Source organism: Anoplophora glabripennis, unplaced genomic scaffold (assembly GCF_000390285.2).
Source record: "Anoplophora glabripennis isolate ALB-LARVAE unplaced genomic scaffold, Agla_2.0 scaffold11, whole genome shotgun sequence".
In the NCBI taxonomy this organism is placed as follows: domain Eukaryota; kingdom Metazoa; phylum Arthropoda; class Insecta; order Coleoptera; family Cerambycidae; genus Anoplophora; species Anoplophora glabripennis.
This window is the reverse complement of record NW_019416496.1, coordinates 1493140-1515911: the sequence shown is the minus strand read 5'-3', so window position 1 is coordinate 1515911 and position 22772 is coordinate 1493140. Positions and strand designations below refer to the sequence as shown.

Sequence of the window (22772 nt, the reverse complement as noted above, 5' to 3'; positions counted from 1 at the left end):
ATTCTAAATTTGTTGTTGGATTTTCAGCTTTTAGTGTACAATTGAATATTATAAAATTTTTCACAAGTGTGTTTTAACATTTATAAAAATGTATTGCTGGTTGCCTATTTGCTGTAGAGCCCTCTTACTATAACAGTTTACAGGGAGTGTTACTAAAATGCTGTTACAGCATCACGATTGTATACCCAGCAGTTTTCTTTGTAATTTCATACTGCAGCTTGTAGGATTGTTTATGACAATAAAATGACTCAAAGAATAAGACACCGACTGAAAAATCAAAGTGGATAGGTTGGGAGATTTAGAACACTACAAGGTCTGAGAAGATTCAACAACTAACACCAAACATACTGCACAGCAAGTTGATGCATCTCGTAATAAAGTTGTAGAGTACTTTACGTGTAAAGTAATAATTTTTGAGGAAATATACGAAACAATAAAAATCGCAGTGGAAACAATTCGGAGAAACACTCTTTTCGAACGACATACACAGTGAATACTCCGAGTGATAGCTCGTGTGAATGAAAGCCATGGTGATAACTGCGAACGTTTTCTTGAGAATGGTTTAAAAAATCATTATAATACTCACCTTTATTTCCGTAACTCTGTCTCCCGTCCTCCTCCACGTTCATCTTCCCGGTCCGCCTCCTTCGGTATAGAACGCATGCGGCTATGGCGGCTAAGAGCAGCATAATCGTTATAATCACAGCAGGTACGATGAAGGTTATCAGGTATTCGTCGCTACTCGACGGTTGCGGCGTCTCTTCCACGGGCACGACCACCTCGGGACGTGGATCGCGCGTTATCTTTGGCTGACAGTTGTTTATCAGGTGCACTTTGATGGTGGACACGTGGAATTCGGGCTCCATCACGTTGTGCACCTTCTGGGAGATTGATTTGTCGTTCATGTTGCGGAGCATGGACTCGAGTCGGTTGATTTCCTCGTGTGGGCAGGTGTCGGTGGTCAGGGACTTGTTGAACCAAGTTACGATTGTCGAGTTGTACGATTGATTGAAGGAGTGGATGTGTATGTTGTTGGGGCTCGACTCACCGAATAAACGCTAGAAGAATTTGCTTCGTTTTCGATTCATTCGAAACTACCAAGTTTTACGGTCACTTACCACCAATTTCTCGACAAACTTCTTCTGCAAGACGGCGTTACTAACGAAATCCACGTCCGTGATGTTCATGCTGAACTCGACGTTGTACTTCTTTTTCAGTGGCGGGTACACGACGACTTCCAAGCTGTCAGTCGCAGGTAATCCACCGCTGTCCACGCAGACCAAGTGGTACTCGCTCCTGCCGGCGTGCCTGGGTATGCCGAAGAACTCGCGGTTCTTGCCATCAAACTGCAGCCAGTTGTTAGGAGGGATGGGTTGCCGGTCGCTGGTCAGTAATGATATGTTCAGCATTCTTGGGTCTACGTCCTCCGGGTCGTAGAAGGTATCCTGAAAGCGATCGAGACGAGAAATAGCGACGAACAATAAATAAAAACCACCCGTTTATATACTCACATCTTTAACCTTATAGACCAACAATTCACCAACGGTGGCATTGACGTGGTCCACCGGATTTCGTAGTATGGGCGAGAAATTAATGGGGGGCGTCACCGGGTGCACCGGCGGCGCGACGGGGGTTTGGGGTTGTTCGCACACCCCCAGCTCCCGATACAGCACCTTTTTCACCCTCAGTTCCGGCACTAGAGCCGTGTTCAATTCCCTCGATGGGTCGCCCCTGTCGTTGGCCGTTAAAGTCTGAAAAATCACAGAAATAAGCCATGATGTACTGCAAGGTCACCGCGCTGAACGAGAACCTAACCTAACATAACCTTATTGTTCAGGAAGAAAAATAACCTAAACTCAAGGTCGAAACAAGTAGGCAGTAAGTCATTCCCGACATGTAGATCCTTGTGGACTCGCATACGAACCATTTTTAACAATATTTATTGGAATAACTAAAATGTGAAAATAATACGTTTTCCTCACTCATACGCTTATGACGAGCACTGACGTCAGCCTCAGACGAAAAACAAAGCTAGAAATAGGCATTTGTAACAACAGAAATTTTAAATGCACACACGTGCGCAGGGTGATTATATCTTTGGAACACTGCGAAACGAACAGCACATTACAATTTCCATGCAGCGAACACATAAAACAATTTAATTAGATTAAAAAGTAGTAAAAATTGTGAATAACCTTATACAGTTGAGCAATTTCAGTCTTAGGACAATAGTCCGTGGGTATCGAATCGTTGGACCACGTGAAAATGACGGGCTCGTTGGTATAATTGATATGCCTGACGGTGATCTCGGACATGTTCGTGTTGTAAATCCTGCCCAGGGCCCTCAGCACCTTGAGGGACCAATCTACGTAATGTGGGAATTCCTGGTGCTTCTCGATCCTGATCAGTAGGGAGAACTCGTGATTGACGACCAGGTCCAGCTTGTGCTGCTGGACTTGGATGTTCAGTTTTTCCTTCTCGGACGCCCCTTCGCTGTCGTACGCCCTCACCCAGAACACCCACTTGGAAACGTCCTCCTCCAGGGGCCTGCAAAGCTCTTTTTCTTGAAAAAGATGCTTGGGGGGAACATTACATGGATTTTTCGGTAACAAAAATGTAGTTTATCGGACTTTGGGAGGTTTGAGATAATCGATAATCGATTAAAAAATAAATATAAAAAAATGCTTGGTCAAGATAATATTTTGTGATCACGCAGCAGACATTAATGACAGTTGTACGCGGGAGCGCAAATGGCTCCATCTGTTATGCTGTCACGACAAATGAATCAAAACTAACCAAACTAACTAAAAATAACACTAAACACTAAAACATAATTTATTATTAAAAAAAATAGAAATAAAAACCGTATAAAATGTTTTGTACAGAAAAAATTAACTCCCAGTCGTATTTATTCTACTACCGAAAGTTTTGTGAAAATCAACCCTTAACCTTAGAAAATCTACCCTTTCTGAATGGATACGGCTTTTCGACCCCTTAAAGGGCTGCAGTCCCTGAAGAAACATTTTACATGTACATCGTACTATAATACAAACTTCATTTGTTATTTTGATCAGTGCGTCTCCCGAGGTCTGGTACACAATTTTATTAAAACTCCCTATCTATTTATAAAAAAAAATAACTTACAGTCCATAAACTTCCCGCCTCGCAGCGTTGAAATTCAGCCAAGTGTTGTTCGTGACGGTCTTGTTATTCGAGTCCAGCAACTCGTACGTCAAATTATACTCGTCCTCAAAGTCCTTGAACGTGTTGTGCGGAATGACAAATCTGAAGATCTTCCCGGCTATTACGGACATCTGCTTCAGTCTGTTCTCGATGAACGGCCTGAAGTTCTCGTGGTGTTCGATGCCCTCCGTAATTTCCCGTACGGTCGTGGTGGTGCTTGGTGTTGTCGAAACCTGCCGAACGGTGGTCACTTTCACCGGTACGGTCTCTTCTTCGGTTGTGGGTGCTTCCGTTGTGGTGGTAGTCGTTGACGATAGCGGTGTTGTCACTACGGTGGCGACGGTGGAGGTTTGCGTCGTCTGCTGGGACATCGTGGCGACGAACGTCGACTGAGGAGGTTCCGTTTCCGTGGTGTAAAAGATCTGCGGATTTGAAAGTAATATCAGCACTGGGAGCTCATGTAACTGTACTTAATTATTGAGCAGACAAATTACGTAATACTAGTCTCTAAAAATGCTTAAGAGTTGAACGACCTTTGCCTGTAATGAATTCATTGTTGGGTGGAGGCTCGTGTGTTGTTCTTTGGAAAAGGTTTATCGGATTCCGATAAATTTTAGATATTTTTCAAAATCATTTCGTTTTCAATAAAATTTTTTACTATTTTCTTAAATCACTGTGTTTAATCTGTTAATCTCAGTGTTAGTAACCTCCAACATTGATCTACACAACAATCCATCTGTTTTATCGTTCTATTTACGTCAAGTTACACGTTGGGAAATCATAGAAACAATATGAAATACGAAAAAAAGCGAAATGAGAAAAGTATCGTTGGGAACCTACATTTAATCTCGTTCTTTCTTTCTTTCTTTCTTTCTTATATATTAAAATTTGATAGCTCCGTCCGCGTCGCACACTCGCCTCGAAAAAGCGCCGATTTGCCGGACAGATGGTACTCCCCACGGGCCGCGCAGTGGCACCCGAGGGGGCCCGGAGGGCCCCGTCGTCCTCGGTGTCTTGCTTAGGGGTATTTCGGTGGAGGTTCTTCCGCGCCTTCCTACCTAAATTCCAGTTTTCCCGGAGCCCCTCGGGGGGCGCGGCCTATTTTTCGTGTGGAACGCACGCAGACCGAGTCCGACACGCCTTACCGATGAAATCTGACGATCGCCTCGAATTGCGGGTGGGTACGACTTTTTTATTTTTTATTTCCCCTATTTTCTATGAAATTTTATTAAAAACTGTGCCGAAAATATTCATATTTATCGACTGGGTGCCTATTTCGAGCTTTTTCTATAGAACTTTCCGCGAAATCGAATGCGGGATTTGAAATGCGGCCGTAAATACGTTAAAATGCACTCTCTCGCCGGGCTGGAGATTTCTGCAACGTATTTTTCCCGTATTCTACTTATTTTTGCATTTTCCAGGGTCTCATCGACAACAGACATCCATTTCACAAGCCGTAAAGCTTGAAGCTTCGGGATACGCCCACCCGGAGAAAATTCGAATGTCGTTAGAAACGTCAGATTAATTGTCAAAATAATTTTACGCCAAACGCGAACGACGTCTGCGGGGTCGCGGCGAACCGTTATTATATTTTACTAGGTCTTTTTTTAACCTTAATACATTGCTACGCCACGACATATGCAGGTATTTCTTATTATTATGTTAGGTTGTTATTTACACTTTCGTAGCTCTACCGCTTGACATGCCTACGATACCTGTCCCCCGAATTAACGTAAGTACTTGCCCTCTAAAACTGCATAATTTTAAACCAATCCATAGTACCTAAACCCTTGAACCATTGTATTAGTACATTTGCTTCGTTAGTTACTATATTGCATTCGTATTACTTACTCTCCAAAGGTCAAAAGTTTCGAATCATAGAAATAAATTGGGGCTAAACTACTCTTTCAAGTCATGGTATGTCGTTATTTATGTTTTATCTCATTGTGGATCTTTTGCGAGACGACTTTGTGTTAGAAAAATGCAAATTTAACATTACAAAAATTGTTGATTACTTGTATTCCTAAGGTCGGTGGTTCAATCTCAGACGAGGTAACCTAGATTTTTTTTACTTACTGCCATAATTTAATTTAATTTACGGATTCATCTTTTTAAACCTTTCTATAACAAAAAAAAAAAAATAGAAATTTTCAAATAGGTTTCTATATACAGGGTGTCTAAAAAATTGCGTTGAAACTCAATTGGTCCAGAGGCTCCTATATATTTCAGTTTATTGATTGCAATATTTTTATGAAAAATCTTATATCATAATAATCATATGCTTTTTGCAAAGGTATATACCGAATGTTTCATAAAAATGACACAGGTGAACTTTGATTTTACTTATCTTCACTTTTCCAAATTTTTTATTAAAATCGTTTAATGAAAAATTATATAGTTACTAACCAAAGGTTAGTAACTATATATCCATATACTGCATGTTCTACATAATTGACCCAAGTCAGAATTATCGGTCTAGAGGCACAAGGTCCAGATTTTCTCTGATTAATTTTGTTAATTTTTCCTGAAATCTTTTGAAGAAAACTTGTATATTTACTGACCAGTCATTTTTTTGAAAATTCATATACTAGATGTTCCTCAGAATTGACCCAGGTACGAATTACGGGCAATTTTTTTTCTTTTCTCTTTTAACTTTGTCTTTATTTACTAACGTCTTTTAATTAAAATTTGTATAATTTTTAACCAGATGTCTTTTTGAATCTTTATACTGGATGTTCCACAATACTGATGCAGATAAAAATGACGAACAGAACGAAACTTTCCTTATTGTTTTGTACTGAAGTCTGCAATATTTTTATGAAATTAAAAAAATGTTATATCTACTAACCAGCGAGGAAAGCACAGCGGAGCGGTGCTCGGGCCGTGCGCAGCGCGGTTCGGGGGCCGAAGGCCCGAGAGAAAGGTCAAACTCCGCGTCAGAGAAGTTTGCCTGCCTTTCTAGTCATTAATTTAAATGTTGAAATATTACGAACCTCTGGTTCCGTCTCCACAATAATCTGCGACGTCGTGGGCTGTTCCGTTGTAGTCGTCGTACTCGTGGTAGTAGACGTCGTGCTCATCGTGGTAGTTGACGTGGCTGGTACTGTTATCGGAATATTCTCCTCTACAGCTTCTCCGACAGTGCTCTTAGTCGTTGCACTACTCTCCGTCGTAACGCTTTCCGTAACTTCGACCTTGGGCTCGGTGGTGTGTTTCTTGGAGAACACAGGTATTATCGTTGCGCTTTCTGCCGGATCTTCAGCGTTGTCCTCTTCATCATCGTAGTTGTCATAATTGTAGTCTTCGTAATCGATGACTTGCTTCTGTTTGTTGGATATCACCTTCGGATCTTCCACCGTCGCCGTTGTCGGGGCAGTGGTTGTTGTTGTAGTGGTGGAGGTGGTGGTGGGAGTCGTTGAAGGTTGTGTAGCCTTTTCCGTTGTCGTTGTGGAAGAGGTAGTGGAAGGGGGATCCGTAAAGGACATGGTTTCCTCCGTTTCGGGAATACGGTGTGTTGTTTGGTGGTGTTCCCGCAACACCTACAAGACGCAAAAATAGCTTTTAACTAAAATGTATAGAGAGCCAGGATGATCGAAAGTGATGCTCGTTTGTTGTTAGCTGAGAAATCTGTCAATATAAGGTAGTTTTGATGGTTTTTATAATCTTTATGCGTGACGTCACCATCGACTTTACCGGAGTTCTATGCAGAGAAATGTACTTACAGATATACTAGGGTTAACTTCGCCGTGGTGGTGGCGATGCGGATGCACCGTACTTGCGGTTGTTGTAGTTTTGACGGTCGTGGTGGTGGGAGCCGGGAGTGTTACGGTCGCCTTTGGAGACGGTGGGATCACTTCCAGTGGTCCTAAATCGTCGGCTTCCTCATAATCTTCGTAATCATACTCGTCTTCGCCGTCGTAATCTCCGCTACCTAATATTTAAATATTTGTAGTAATTGCCGAGTTCGAATCATACTTTCCATAAATCTAATTGGTGACAAAGAACGGGGACAATCTGAGTAGATCGTGTGCAAGGAATTAGAATTTGGGCCGTTTCAAATTATCTTATTATTAAACTGATAGAAAAATTTTTTTAATGTTTTTTGAACATTGAAATCGAATTAGAAAATTTCAAAAAGTTAAGAGCTAAGAGCTAAGAGCAATAATATGTAAGAAATTTAAATTTGGCTTTGGACTGTTCCTGGAACAAACGATTTTGATGTAAATGAAAAAAATTTGAAAACAGCGACCCTCACCGGCTCTTTTTTTTCGAGCGATAACTTCGTTCATCGCCTCTTCTAGGATTTATCCTGTGTGCGGCGGCAAAATAGAAAGCATTTGGGAAGAAACGACTCTCATTCGACGTTATATCCCGTATCTAAAATAGTTCCTCTAAACCCGTTTTTTTTTTAACATTTTGTTACGTGCGATACAAAATGTTATAGAATTCTTCCAAACGTTTGCTTAAACCGTCACTTTTACCTGATTTGTGCAAATTTTAACAAGTATCTTAGTTCAGCAAATAGAATTAGATTAATTTCCTCGTCGCAACTAACGGACTGCCGATACTCTACGAACTAAAGCAAAACTTAATTCGATTACTGAAGAGTAGATTAAATGATGGTGACATGTACTTTCTGTTTTTGGAGCTGCTGTTGTGGTACTAGTGGTGGTCTTCACGGGAAGGGCAGCCGTCGGTTTCGAAGCGGGAGGCGTTCCTTGTGCCGGTCCGTTGTCCTTCGCTTCGTAATCCTCGTCGTAATCATAATATTCTTCTTCGTCATCATAATCTCCACTACCTAATATTTAAGAACTCTATACATCTAGACAAACACTACAAGTTTTCATGTGCCTAACTACATAAGCTCTATATTTTATACAATGCCAAAATCTAAAAATCGAACAAGTCTGAAGCGAAGTTGAGGAAAACTCGTTACCGCATATAATATAAAGCCTCACGCTTGACGTGTCATCCCTTGGTGACGTCACTACCAGTGGTTTAGCGTTGTTTTTAATCGTTTTAAAAAAAAATGTATTCTAAAATGTTCAAGGTCTGTTTAAAGGGACCAAATAAATGACGTGGACCGCAAAGCTTTGAGACTTTATAACGTGGGCAGTATTCATTTCGTTAATTTTTTTGTCGGTTATCTATTATACCAGTTCTATTCACAAAATTTCGATTCAAACTCGCTATTTAAAACTTCTCCACCATGCCCTTATAGTATATTGTCTGTAAATAATATGAAACTTACCATAATCGTCTATTGTAGAGCTCGCTTGCCTTTTCTCTCTAAGCACCGGCTTGCTTTCAGTCTTTACTCGCCATCCGATAAGCGGAAGGCGCAGTACTTCCGCTATGGTGCCGTCCCTAGCTTGTTGCTTGAGCTGGTGCACCAACGGCGTGGTGGACGGCCACAGACGACCATCGCAACCCACAGGGACTTGCACCAGTGAGGATACTTTAGACGTTTTCGAATGCAGATTTCCTGGACCGGCGAGAAGCACGGAACTGTCAGTAATGTCATCTTTCTCCAGTTGAGGTTTTAATGTGAAGGCACTCTGTAAAGAAAATTTAACGTTTTTAAAAATGTGGTTCATTGAAGTTATCGAAAAGCTTACATATGGCAAGCCGAAGAACTTGGCTATATTATTCACGGCTATGATCCTTTGCTTAGGCTTAATGGCACGTATGTTTTTGTCGAGAACCAACGTCAAAACAGTGTGGTCCTCGTTGGCTGGACACTTCCCCATGGTCGATGAGTCCTCGTTGGATTCGATCACATCGATTTTCAGTTCTTCAGTCGCGCTTTTGTCCCCTATCGATCTGATGCCTAAGTGTACAGTGCCTACATCTTCGGCGAGTGGTATACCCCAGAAAACTCCGCCTTTCCTGTCAAATAGGAGCCATGACGGGATGCCCTTGCCATTATGCCTCTTCACCTGAAAACAAATTGAATTTAGGTCCGTATAAAACCATTTGAAATTTGCATTCTTGCTAGGAATACTTTTATGTTAATTAATATTGTTTGGAAATAGAAGAAGTTAGAACCAATTAAAATTTCAGTTTCGTGAATGAGATATAACCTACAAAGTGTTTTAGATCTTAATTGTCATCGCGACTCAATGCCTACTAGCAGAAAGCATTGCTTTGTACCTACTGGTCAGTATCGCCAACTGCAGTAATTCCCCTACCTGCAGGGAGGTTTTCTTTCTTTCCACAGCAAACAGAACAAATTCACATTTACCTAAGTAGTCAAAATGTGACGCTTTTCCATTTTTTGATAAAGCACGTAGTTTTTACTAGCTCTTTTTCTTTTATACAAAAACCATAAACTGTATATATAAAAATCATTAAACCTCGATTTAAAAATTGTGCAAAAATGACGCCAGATTCCATCTACTGCCGAATACAGCCAATACAGGGTGCGTCCCGCGATTAACTTCAGTAGAATTTCAGTAAAACGCACTAAATATTTTTGTTAAGAGTAGTTGGCAACCTGCTAGGGAAATCTGTGAACATACCTTAGTGAAGAATGTATTTGAATACACATCAACAACTGTTGATGTGCGGTCTATCAGTCGACGAAGACGAGGAATTCGAGATAGTGGCTGAGCGCGCGGCCCGACGCGTCGACAGAGAGCCAGACAATGACATAATCCCCCCCGCAACACCTGACGAACTAAGACTGACAATACGCAGACTTAAAAACAGAAAAGCCCCCGGACCCGACAATATACATAACACGACACTTAAACGACTACCACACAAGGGCCTCATGGCCCTACTAAACATAACAAACGCGACACTCAGACTAAGACACTTCCCTACCCGCTGGAAAACAGCAAACATAATCCTTATCCCAAAACCCAACAAAGATCACACCATCCCATCCAACTACCGGCCCATTAGCCTGCTCCCGGCTATGAGCAAAGTGGTAGAAAAAATTATCCTAACCCGTCTAAGAACCCACTCCCAAGAACTGCAAGTCATTCCAGACGAGCAGTTCGCCTTCCGACCCAATCACTCCACTGAACTCCAAATCCTTCGCCTTACCGAGCACATCACGGCGGCCTTCAACAGGGGACAGTACACTGGTGCTGTCTTCCTGGACGTCGCAAAGGCCTTCGATACGGTTTGGCATGAAGGCCTACTGATGAAAATGCTCACCAACCAATATCCCATATCCTTTACCAAACTCATAAAATCCTACCTACACCACCGAAAATTCCGCATCCAAATCCAAGATTCCCTTTCCACCACCCGTCCCATGGAGGCCGGTGTCCCCCAGGGCACCGTCCTGTCCCCACACCTATACACCATTTACAACTCCGACATCCCACATCCCCCCAACACCAACATATACTTATACGCCGACGACCTGACAATCACATCCCAATCCGTAGATCCTAGATATTCCGTCTACCTCCTCCAAAGCTCCTTAGACCAACTTGAAACCTGGTGCAACAGGTGGAAAGTCAAAATTAATCCCAACAAAAGTTCGGCTATCCTTTTTACCAAACGAAAAATCCCACAAAACCTCGACAGACTGACACTATCCCAGGAACCCATCTCCTGGAATCGACAAACACGATACCTGGGCGTGACGATGGACCAGCGTCTCACGTGGAAACCGCACATCGTGGAGACGGTGGCGCGAGCGAAGACCACCAGGGCTAGGCTCTATCCCTTACTCAAAGGTGGAAACACCCTCAGTTTAAGGAATAAGCGAACGCTTATCAAGGTGGTACTTCAACCGCAGCTAACCTACGCCTCCACGGCGTGGGGTCACGCGGCAAAAAGCCACTTAAAGTCATTACAGGCTGTGGAAAACATAGCCCTCCGCACGGCCACCGACGCGCCCTGGTACGTAAGAAACACTGACATATTACGAGACTTACAATACACAAACGCTACACAGACAATAAGACAAAACGCGGAGAAACGATTTGACGTAGCCGCTAGACATGACAATCCCCTCCTCAGGCAAGCCGTTGACTACGTACCCGACGTGACCGACAAACACAAAAGACCTAGACACCAACTTTTTGACCCTGGGTGACCACCCCAATGACCCCCCCCCTGCCCGCTAACCTTTTCTGTTTCAGAGACAGCCAGGATCAAGAAACGAAGACAACGACACACACACACACACACACACACACCCCCCATACCCTCCTTAACCCTCCCCTCCCGCGCTAGCCTAAGGGCCACCTTAGCAAAGCGCATCCCAGGCTGCATAGCCGCACTACCCTACCCAACCATACCACACATAAACATGACACTACCCCCGGGGTTTACACAGACGAGCCGGCGAAGCAAGAAGAGCGCCAGAAGAAAGGGCCCTAGCCGGCGGGGCCCAGCCAGGACAAAAGGAGGTCCCACAAAGCGCCTACACCGGCCGCATTTGCGGTCGGGGTAGACGACGGATGGGGCCCACCTACGAAGGCTGTCCAGGCCTACACGAGATGAGGCAGGATAAAGAGGGATAATCCCCCTCGATCCCAAATCATTGAGGCCAATTTCTAGCCATGGAATAATGGCGCGGTCTATCAGTGAGGTTAGTTATGTAACAAATTTCGAATTTTCGGAACAATCATGTACGTTTCTCTATAGCAAGGCCGCCAACGCCTCTTAAAAAAAATTTTAGTTCGTTTTCGTTTTACTAAAATTCTACTGAAGTAAATTATGGACACACAATCAATGAAAGACAAAGCGATGTTGTCAGTTGTCAAGTCCGAAATATGAGTGACGCTATTCTGTGAGGTTAATGATTAATTGTTATGAGTGGCACATCAACATATGCGAATTTAGAAAAAGATGTGATATGTAGACCAGTTTGTCTAAGTTTGCGTCGTAATATTTTCATCTAGAATACTTTAAAAATAATTTAAATGAATGAGTTGTATTTATCTCCAATGATAACCCATGACCAGACAAATATGCACTATTTCAGGAAAATTTTTATTGTGCGTGTTTATATTTAGTATGAATATATGTATTTATTAATTACCAGATTGTTGCTCAATTTCTTGCAACGAATTGACAAATATTGGCTTGTACAATACTGTGCAGTCACTGCAGATTTTATGCTATCTGCAAAAAATATTAAAACCGTTTATAATTCTGGTTTAGGCCGACTGTTAGTGCTATCAATAATTAATAGAATAGAATATAGCTCAAGAATAATAACAACAGATTTTAGATTTGCTCAAAACCACTCGTAAAAAATGTTTTTAATATATTTTAATTTGTAAATAAATTAAAGGTGTATTTATATAGTCCTACCTCCAAGTTTTCTACCTTCCCCTCGAACGCATCCTTGGGTATCGCCAGGTGGAAGGTCTTCCCCACCTGAGCGATGATCTCCCTGTCGTTCCACTTCCTCAACTGGCCCCCTTCCAACTCCACCTCCAGGTCGTCGGATATGTCGAAGCCGAAGTCCTCCTCGTGATTGGAGGAAACCAGGGAGGCTAACGTCAAGGCCGCCAGCAGCACTACGACGGTCAAATTCGAGGACATCCTAGTGGTTGGTGTGAAAGGGTCACGCTCTCATGTCTCCTTGAAAGAAAAATAAATATGAACCACCGATTTCTACGAGAAATATGAGTAAAAATATAAAAATGGTAACAGACATTTATTTTCAAATATACATGGCTGATAGCGAACACTCTGTACATAAGAAGAGTTTAATAGTTTAAAAGAGGAAGAATTAAAGTCAATTAAAATATAAAAATTCAAATCAAAACTTCAGTTCTCCAACTCGTAATAAAGAAAACAAATATCTTGTTTAAAAGCCAAGAAGTCGTCAATCAACCTTATCGCAATCAAAAGCTGCGCACGTATATAAGTTGTTTAATTTTCTGTATGTCAATAGGGAACTTATCAATTACAAGATAATTTTATTTGTTAATTCTATACGATCATGGTGAGAATGTCAAACAAACTGTGGATAGTATTGTTTCTAGGAAAATACATGTATAAATCTAGAATCCGTCACATCATTGACTGTTGATAGAATCCCTTCAATTTGAATCGTTTAACTTTTAATAGTATCTATTTTCAGTGTTATAAAATACGTTTTTCGAAAACTGTCATCAAAGGTCGACATTTTCGTTAAATTTTCATTTGAAAAAGTGAGTCTTTCTTGTCACCTAGTTGCAAAATATTTTTATGTTCTAGAACGGCAAAGTATTTTTCGTTCTAGAACATAAACCAAATGTCAAAATAATTTGTTATTTTTTCGAAATTTATTTATGATTTTATTAATTACACAATATCTATTTTAAGTAACATAACATTTCAATACAAAACAGTAACTATTATAAACAGGACGATTACAGTTTATTTTGCACTACATGTAAATTGAAAGTGCCAATGAGTTAAATTTATGTCAGATCAAGTGCTGTCAGTTATCGTAGCTTTTAGTTCTGTGTGTTCAATGAGGCTGCTGCTGTAGTTGGTTTATTGGCAAGTTCCGTTAGGCTCTTCTGAAGATGGTAACAATTTATTTGCCATTGAAATTTTATTTTGTATATTATCTTGTATATATGTCTCCGCTACCGTACAGAACACCACCCCCATGTCGTTTAACGGTGGTAATATCGGCCCCTGCGTCAGCTAACAGAGTTCGAAATATGTAGTAGTATCGCTTCTGACACTTTTTGAATTTTCTTCGAAGTACACCACTAATCTCGTACTGTCTCGACGATTTTTTGGGAGATTAATTGTGAAACAGCACTTTGTGCCGCTTCCAATACTTCCCCTGGTAAATGCTCGTCTTCACTTTCCGAGCTCATTTTGAATTAAACACTTAGAATATGAATTACAATATATAATAATTCTGACACTACATTTTCAGACAACTAATTTTCTATTGTTTATTAGATTGCTATCGTTATGATAGTCATCGCGGCTAAACCGTCTTGATTCAAATACGGCTCGAACGATTTCAAATATAAATTAAATTGTTGTATATAAACACAATCGTCTTATTTTATTGTAGTGTTCGAGTTCGAAAAAATATTTTTTCTTGAACGCAAAAATAATTATTTGCAGTGCATATCAGTTACTTTATTTTTAAAATTCAAAAGGAATATGTGTTTCCATAAACTGATTAACTAAGTTTTACTTAATGCAATTTAACAAACTTATTAACCAATTAAATTATCGATAGTTTTGGTAAATAAAACTGGATCGTTACACGTCCTGTCATTGTCATTGATCTTCTCGATGATCGATCGCACTAAATGACGTTTAAAACATTTATGTTGGTCGCCAATTCCTAATATTTTACTACATGATTTTATAAGGTTACACATTACTTCTACATTTTTAAAAAAATATATGCAGTTGGCTTACTGTGATTTTTTTAGAAGCGATTTCAGTAAAAAACACTTTTGCTTACGTAGTTCTATTCAAGATCACTTACAACCACTATATTTTAAATGTCGTTAATTTATAACTTAAATGTTTTTTTAATCTACGTCATACAAACATATTTTTACAAGGATGTAGTATAATACCTGTAATTATAGAAAATATGTAATTATTTTACAATAACATGCATATTTACACAAAATTATATGTCTAGGTAAATAAAATGCAGTAAATTTCCAACATCTATTTCCATATTGTACTTGAGGTTTAAAATTTCTGCCCTTAATAAAATGTTTTTTGTAATTGATGCTCACACACATAACTTGCATAAAATTTGTTACATAAGTATGCAGCAATTAAGTAGCCTTTTGCAAGAAGAGCGCCAGAAGAAAGGGCCCTAGCCGGCGGGGCCCAGCCAGGACAAAAGGAGAAACTGAGAACACACTTCGACATTCGAATATAATGCTTTTTAAAACTACATAGTTTATGCGATAGCAACTTTGACATTGTGAGCAGTTAGGAGAAAGAATAAATAATGCTTCAAACAGACTCAAACAACAGTAAATTTCGAACAAATCACATTTTCGTTACTAAAAAGATGTCGGGCCTGTGTTCATGGAAATGGAGGTGTTTTTGAGTATTTACTCAAATAAAAGCTTTAAAATGATGACTAATGTTCTTAAGTTTTTTGAGAGAGGTAATTTGTAGAAAATTGAAAGACGAATCCGAAAATATCATGATTGTTAGCGGAAAACAGTGGCGTACTATTTTATTTAGAAAAATATGCCACCAATGGAGGTTTCAAATGATAAGAAATCTTTATGAATCACCCTGTATATTAAAAGCAAATTCAAATAAATTCTTATTAAATGAAGTCATATAATGCTGGTTGGTATCGAATATGGAGGTATGTTAAAGAAATTTAATCTCTAGGTAATTAATTAAATACCTATTATTAATGAAATAAAATATAGCTGACATTGGAATCATTGAATAATGTAAATATTCCAAGGAATATCCGTTACCCTGGCTTTATCATCACTTTTGACAAAGTCCACGTAATTAGCCAGAAAAGACGAGATCTTCTGTTTCCGCAATTTCAGAAATGTTTTTTCAAGTCGTTTCCTTCCTTATTTTTAAGTTTCTATTTGCCTGTGTAAGATGCTTGCTTGTATTCCTAAATTTTTGGCTTCAAAGAACACTGACCTCATTTGATAAAATTAAAAAATATATAATTTATTTGAAGCACCTTAATACCTTTGTTTTTAAAATAATTTTTGGTTGCTCCTAAAGGACTTGCATACTTATTTAATTGTCAAATCCAAAATACCCTAAACACAGACAAACTTCACACATTCTTGTTATATCTTTTCCTAGAGTTTACTAAAATATATTTTATTCTAAATAATGCAACAAATTAATTGCAGCCAAAAAACACTGCTATTTCGGCGGCTTCTATTTTTACACAAGAAAAACACCGCGTGAAAATTAGCAATTGCGACAATTCCGTTCAAGGTCAGCTCTAATTCAAAATTACCTGCACACAACTGACGAGCACCGTACGGTTTCACTTTCCCTCGACCGCTTTGGATATGGATGCGCCTACCTGCCGAACCCCAGCTTCTAAATTTGCATCAAATGACTAAACAGACAGGCAGTACGTGGTCACAATAACATTAACTCGATAAGAGGTTGTTTTTCTGCGCTCGGTCAGATATGCAGTCCGCAAACAACGCCGAAGAACTGACTGTTTGGGGGAATTTCTTATAGGCATAGAATTAGAGCCGTGAGTAATCTGCCCCGCGATAATAATTACGAGAATAACCAAATTGTATACAAATAAATGGTTCGGTTTTGATAAGGGAGTTATTAGATTACCCGCATACGTTTGTTTGTGCTGACTGGTGATGTTTAAAAATAGGTATATGTCAGATGCTGTGTGTGCATTGCGGTTTCCTGTATATGCAAATGTCTGGCAAATGCATTGTCGTTAAAATCAGTGGCGCAATGTACCGGTCAAATTAGTCATAAAAATTGTGGTCAAATAACGAAAATCTAGAGCTAAATTTTGGTGGAGACCTTGGGTACACCATTAGAAATAAAATTAAAGCACATACGGTGCTAAAAAAGTTATTCGGGGTCAAAATTTGAGGTTTTTCGGATTTTTTTAGAAAATGGTAAGTTTTATCAAACAGGTAGCCCTGACAAAAATTATAGATCTTAAAATTATCTACAAAAATGGTTCATATACTTTTTTTTTCTAAGAATCACCATTCCTGAGATATCGCGATTCTAATAGTTGAAGGAGTCACGTTCTACATGATAATATGCACAGGCATTTAATACAAGTAAAAATGCCTATTTGTGTCTCTTATATGTATATTCTGAGAATATATACTCAAAAGTAACCCAGTCCCTTAGTCAATCCCCTCTACCCGCATGGCCTTGAATAACATCTGGCTATTCTATTGTAAAAAATACACGAAACAAGAAACAGGTAACAACTATCTTGTCTTCCTCCAACATCTGCTAATCAACATTTGTATCGAGTATAGTATCAAATTTAGACATGGCTAGGCAATCAACTGAACCCAGAAGACTGCGGTTTGAAATCAGATAATACTTTGGAACCGATTCAAACTTTACTCCCACCTGCTCCGGCAAAACTCCTAAACACTATTTTTTGCAATTGCAAAAAAGGTTGTGGTACTAAATGTGGCTGTAGAAGAGTAGGGATACTGTGTTCTCCAGCGTGTACTAATTGCCAAAGCCAGTCTTGCTCAAATGTCCAATTGAATACAACAGACGAAGATTCATATGATTTCGATGAAGAGACAGCTGATTCATCTTCATTTGAACAATTTATGAACATCTAGCAAGAAGAAGAGGAAGAAGAAGAAATCGAAGAAGACATGACTGTTGCAGTCGACTTTGAAGAGTATGAATCAGATTAAAATATCAAAAGAAATCAAAACTACAGTTAAAGTCAATAACCAATATCAATAATCATCATGCAGTTAAAAGAGTATTGTCCCTGAAAATTCCGTCATAACAGTTCGTGGAGTAGGCCTACCGGGGAAAGCACGTTAAAAAAAAACTCGTCAAAGTACACTACCTCATAGGTGGTGTGGAAATGTGTGCATATCATAGAACATGACTCCTTCAACTATTAGAATCGCGATATCTCAGGAATGGTGATTCTTAGAAAAAAAAAGTATAAGGACCATTTTTGTAGATAATTTTAAGATCTATAATTTTTGTCAGGGCTACTTTTTTGATAAAACTTACCGTTTTCGAAAAAAATCCAAAAAACCTCAAATTTTGACTTTTGACCCCGAATAACTTTTTTAGCACACATGNATTTATCGAAAAATGTTGCGCAATAAATCGGTCTTCTCAGTAACTATTTTTAAATACTATAAAGTACGTCTGTAGCGAAAGTTTTGAGGTTTTTGTACAATAAGAATAGTAAATAAGAATAAAGATTTTGCGTTTAATTGGACGAAACTGTTTCTGTCACAGGTTTCAAAGATTTACTTAATCAAAAACCGGCTTGGCGCTACTTCCATTATTCTTTCTGGAACTACATAAATAACCTCTAATATCTTATAAATATATTAATAATACAATATTTATTATGCATTTTTATATAAATACTTAGTATTTGTAGTAGGTATTTGTATAATGTTCACAAAAAAAATCAACAATGGAAAACACAAGTGTATAAGTGTTTCTAGAGGATACAAACGTATTTATTACATACCTAAATTACTCAGGGTTGTTTTGTTGCTTTCAAAATAAGTGATTTTTCAAATAAAAAATATATAAAAAAAAACAAATCAAAGTAGAGACTAACAGACTATTAATTTTAGATCTGCACATCAGAATTACGAGGACATTATTATTTTCTTAGGCGTCTTCACACTAGTGTTCTCACACTGGAAAACAAAACAATATTTGTAATTTTTTTCTGTTCTGTGTCTTCCTTATTGCTAACAAAATTCCTTAACGTACTCAATCGAAACTTAACAGGCAACTAAAACCCAACTACACGACTGACTGACAACACACGCAAGCATGTGGCATCGGTTTCCCATGCGGTGACGTCACACCCGCCGGATTCAGCGGATACTCAACGCGCCAGTTTATGATTTTTTTTGGATGACTTGTAGGCGATATAATCTTTTGCAGAGAACCTTAAAATTTCAATATGTTTCCGTTAAGCAAATAAAAAAAAATCGCTGAAAGAGCCCATTGTCCCAGGGTCAGACAAAAGACGCTCGGGAATTCGCTCTTTTTGCATTAAATAGAGCTTATTTTTATGGTAATTTAAAAAAAAAGATAAATCACCCATGTCTCTTCACGTCACTGTTTTCGAGATCTTTTAGATATTATCATTCTACATACATTTCCCAGTAATAAAGTGCAAAAAAATGTCTATTAATAATTTGTTCACGACTCTAATTCGACTGGAGTAAGTGGAGTGTTCAGGTCAATCCACTTATTTTATTTTGTGTGTCATTAATGCTCAGTCCACATGTGTATACAAATAATTACACCATTCCGATCGAAAATAATTTATCAAATTTTTTTGTTGATCGATCTTTCTACGATAACATCTGACTGCTGTATTTGAAGTAAAGGAAGTCACTGTTAACAATTTATATCTGATGACAATATTGTTTTTATTATCATTTCCTTTGTGTACATATTTGTTAGAATTCATAAGGTGAGTCACAAGGCAGACATTAACATTCGGCATAGTCAATGGCGTACTGTTACATTTCCTCCAAAGAAAAATGAGGGTAAAAAACCTCAACACAACGCTAATATATAGACGCAATTGTGTCGATTTGTTATATTCACGAACGGTGTTTTTTTTTGAAGTGTGTTTAACCGAGTTTGATTAATATTTTTTGTGAAATATGGAGGAAAACGGTTTTAATTGAACATGTAAATGGAAAAAGTAAAGGCCGTACTGCTGAAATTTTAAAAGTGTCTCGAAATCTAAAAAAATTATTCAATGCGTTGCACTCGCAAACGAAATCGAGCTTCCCTTAATTCTCCGGCTCCACTCAAGGACCATCCCGCTGAAATCGCCATTGATAACGCATAAAAGGGATAAAGAAAATCAGTTTATACGCCCCATCCACTCGCCTAATTGGACGGACGTAAGAGAGGCCCAAGACATCGCCGGATCCGGCCTTTTTCCAACGCACGCCGAGCAAGCCGCGAAGAAGATCGATATCCACCTGGACGCCGTCGCTCGCTGTGCTTTATCTTATGCCGGGAACCGTTATAATCAAAATATGACCCCGGACCGTAACACAATAAAGGAGGGCACGTATATATTACCGTGAACAAACTTGGTTGTTTACCAGACGAAGAGAGCAAACAACGATAGCGGAAAAAACTCGACGAAGAATAATGTCGGATAAGAATGACAATGTTACATTAAGATATTCGGAGGTTACAGCGACAGGGCCGGCTCGAGGATGCAAGTTTGTGCATAATGGGCTGATTTAGTTCATTTTTTATTTAAATTCATATTCAGAAAGTACACATCGCAATTAGTTGATGCGTAATGAATCAGAATTTTTTTTCACAATTTCTCCCTCAAATAATTAATGAAAACGGAGCGCGGTAAAAAAGAACGGAAGCTATTTTGTGACGTCATATCACATACATCATATTCCCTTTTCTCACGTAATGACGTAACTAAAAGTTGTCATTCTTATCAGATACAACGTGAGTAATTCAGTTTTGTTATATTTGTTAGATATGCTGTAAATCTCTATCTATAAAAGAAGACAAAATTAAATGAAGATCCGGCTCGAAGGACCAAAAAAAGATAATAATATAAATAGGTATTATAAATATATATTCTATTCTATTCTATTCTATTCTATTCTATTCTATTCTATTCTATTCTATTCTATTCTATTCTATTCTATAGAATAGAGTATTCTAAAAGTCCGTCAGAAAATTCCGGGAGGTTTCTACGGACTAAAATAATAGCAGCATGTAGGTAATGAAAATTTTTTTCGAATTATAAACAACTTATTTCATTCAAGTTCTATTAGTCTCTCATTTATTATTGTTAAACGAAATATTAATTAAAATTTCAATTTCGGAATTATTTTACTATTATTAAATAAATAAATGAAGCTATCGTTCATTTAAAAAGTTATTTCTTTTACATATTAAGGCAAAGTAAACTTGTTTTTTCAATATTTTGTTAGCTATTTAATTACGATTTAAATGTAAAATTAAAGTAAAAATTCACAAATTATTTTCAAATTATTATTTATTGTTAAAAGATTTAAAAAAGAATAAAAAGCATTTGAATTTATTGCAAAATTCTCAAAATTAAAAAATATTAATAAAAATAATGCGGTCGATAAAATTACAATTTTAACTTTTTGAAATTTTAATATACAGTTTTTTTATTATATTTATTACTAATTTTATACAAAAAATTTTTGCAACATAATCAAAATTAATTCAAAAAATATTAATAACAACCATTTTCAATAATAGATATAATGCAACATTTTACAACAATTTAAAATTTAAAATTTTTTCTATTTTTATGAGAAATAATTTGAAAGTAATTTATGAATTTTTACTTTAATTTTACATTTAAATCGTAATTAAATAGCTAACAAAATAATGAAAAAGTTTACTTTGCCTTAATATGTAAAAAAATAACTTTTAATGAACGATAGCTTTATTTATTTAATAATTGTAAAATATTTCCGAAATTGAAATTTTAATTAATATTTCGCTTAACAATAATTTTTGTGACATTTTTGTAAATTAAAAAAAAATCAGTATAAAAGATGCATTTTTTCTGGGGTTCAGAGCTATTCTACTAATTCGTAAATATTGTTATTTTTTCGTCGAGCTACCCCAATTTAAAAAAAAAACACCACCACGCCGTCGGCCGACGGGTAGTTTATTTAGCGAGTACCTTCTCTTTAAAGGGCTCGTGAGTAGGCTTGCCAGATCTCTGGGTTTGACCCGGAGTCTTCGGGTTTTGATGGTACATCTTCGGGCTCCGAGTTAACATGTCATTTCTCCTGGTTTGTTTTTGTTGTTGCGGAAAAATTGACATTTTGGGTCTCCTAGATTTCCTGATTGCGTCCTTTTTTTTTAAGTTAGACATCGATTTCTTCGAAAACAATTTGTCTCACAGATTTCCTTTTTTTTGCATCAAACATACAACGGGTCATGTCTCCGGGTCTGTAATAGATCTGGTAACCGTAAGTACAAGCGATTTGTGATATATTCCGAAAACGCTTAGTTTACGATGTACAGGGTGTTGAAAGTTTTAATAAAAAAATGCAAAATTCTAAATATTGCGGAAACCGCTCAGAATATTTTAATGAAATCTTACAAGCTTTGACAGTTAACAACAATACATGTTTTGCGATAAAAATATTGTTTTCAGTTTCACCAGTGGCGTGCGCACAGGCATGCAGACATGTCATTTCTCCGGGTTATTTCCTGATTGTGTCTTTTTTTGTATTTTTTTAGAGATTGATTTCTTCGTAAACAAAATTTGACTCTTTGACTCCCAGATTTTTTTTAAGGCATCAATTTCTCCATTAATTTGACTTCCAGATTTTCTGATGACCTTTTTTTTAGGCATCAATTTCTCCGGGTCTGTCATGAAATAGATCTGGTAACCCTGTCGTGAGTTGTTAATTTTCCACATTTTTCAATGCAATTCACGGGAAATCGGGGAAATCGTAGTTTACATCTAAGTCTTAATATTTATAAGCAATTGCGCTACGATTTAAAAAAAAATTCTTATCTTGGCTCCTGTTGGTCGTAGCGATTGCTTTTTTTTTAAATTTATATTTTTTTGCCAACTATCCATTGTATCTATTTTCGGTGAGATAGCATAAATAGCAACAATTTTATTCAAATTGTTTATAAGCGAAAAACGCACGGTTTTTTAATGCACAATATGGGAAGTTAATGTCAAGAAAACGGTAATATTTTTTAATAGGTCGCTTAATTACTTCTTTAAGATTACAATGACGCTTTCAGAATCATGTTTGGTTGAAAAATAACGCCTGTACAGAGGCTTAAAGTTAATAACTTTTGGAGCCTCCGTTATAAACAAATTGAATTGTGCGAAAACTATTGCACCTACAGCGCCCACTTTTAGCACACTTTTAAAGTACGGCAAAACCCTCAACTTG

General features: G+C 37.9%; 1 protein-coding gene across 3 annotated transcripts in view; it reads right to left on the bottom strand.

Annotated features, from left to right (window-relative positions):
* LOC108908096 (dystroglycan) overlaps positions 1 to 22772 on the bottom strand; it is a 134247-nt gene that overhangs the window by 3214 nt on the left and 108261 nt on the right. Inside the window, exons 1-12 of one of the 3 annotated variants that reach the window (XM_018712021.1) lie at positions 16097 to 16292; positions 12469 to 12741; positions 8802 to 9122; positions 8435 to 8741; positions 7817 to 7981; positions 6906 to 7114; positions 6177 to 6722; positions 3145 to 3605; positions 2196 to 2547; positions 1512 to 1751; positions 1119 to 1445; positions 587 to 1058 (exon numbers count right to left, since the gene is read on the bottom strand). In XM_018712021.1, the coding sequence (XP_018567537.1) occupies positions 587 to 1058; positions 1119 to 1445; positions 1512 to 1751; positions 2196 to 2547; positions 3145 to 3605; positions 6177 to 6722; positions 6906 to 7114; positions 7817 to 7981; positions 8435 to 8741; positions 8802 to 9122; positions 12469 to 12702 (3634 nt within the window). In that variant the 5' untranslated portion in view covers positions 12703 to 12741; positions 16097 to 16292. Of the gene's footprint in view, positions 1 to 586; positions 1059 to 1118; positions 1446 to 1511; positions 1752 to 2195; positions 2548 to 3144; positions 3606 to 6176; positions 6723 to 6905; positions 7115 to 7816; positions 7982 to 8434; positions 8742 to 8801; positions 9123 to 12468; positions 12742 to 16096; positions 16293 to 22772 lie in introns of those variants that run through there. The other 2 variants (XM_018712030.1, XM_018712035.1) reach the window with 2 other exon arrangements.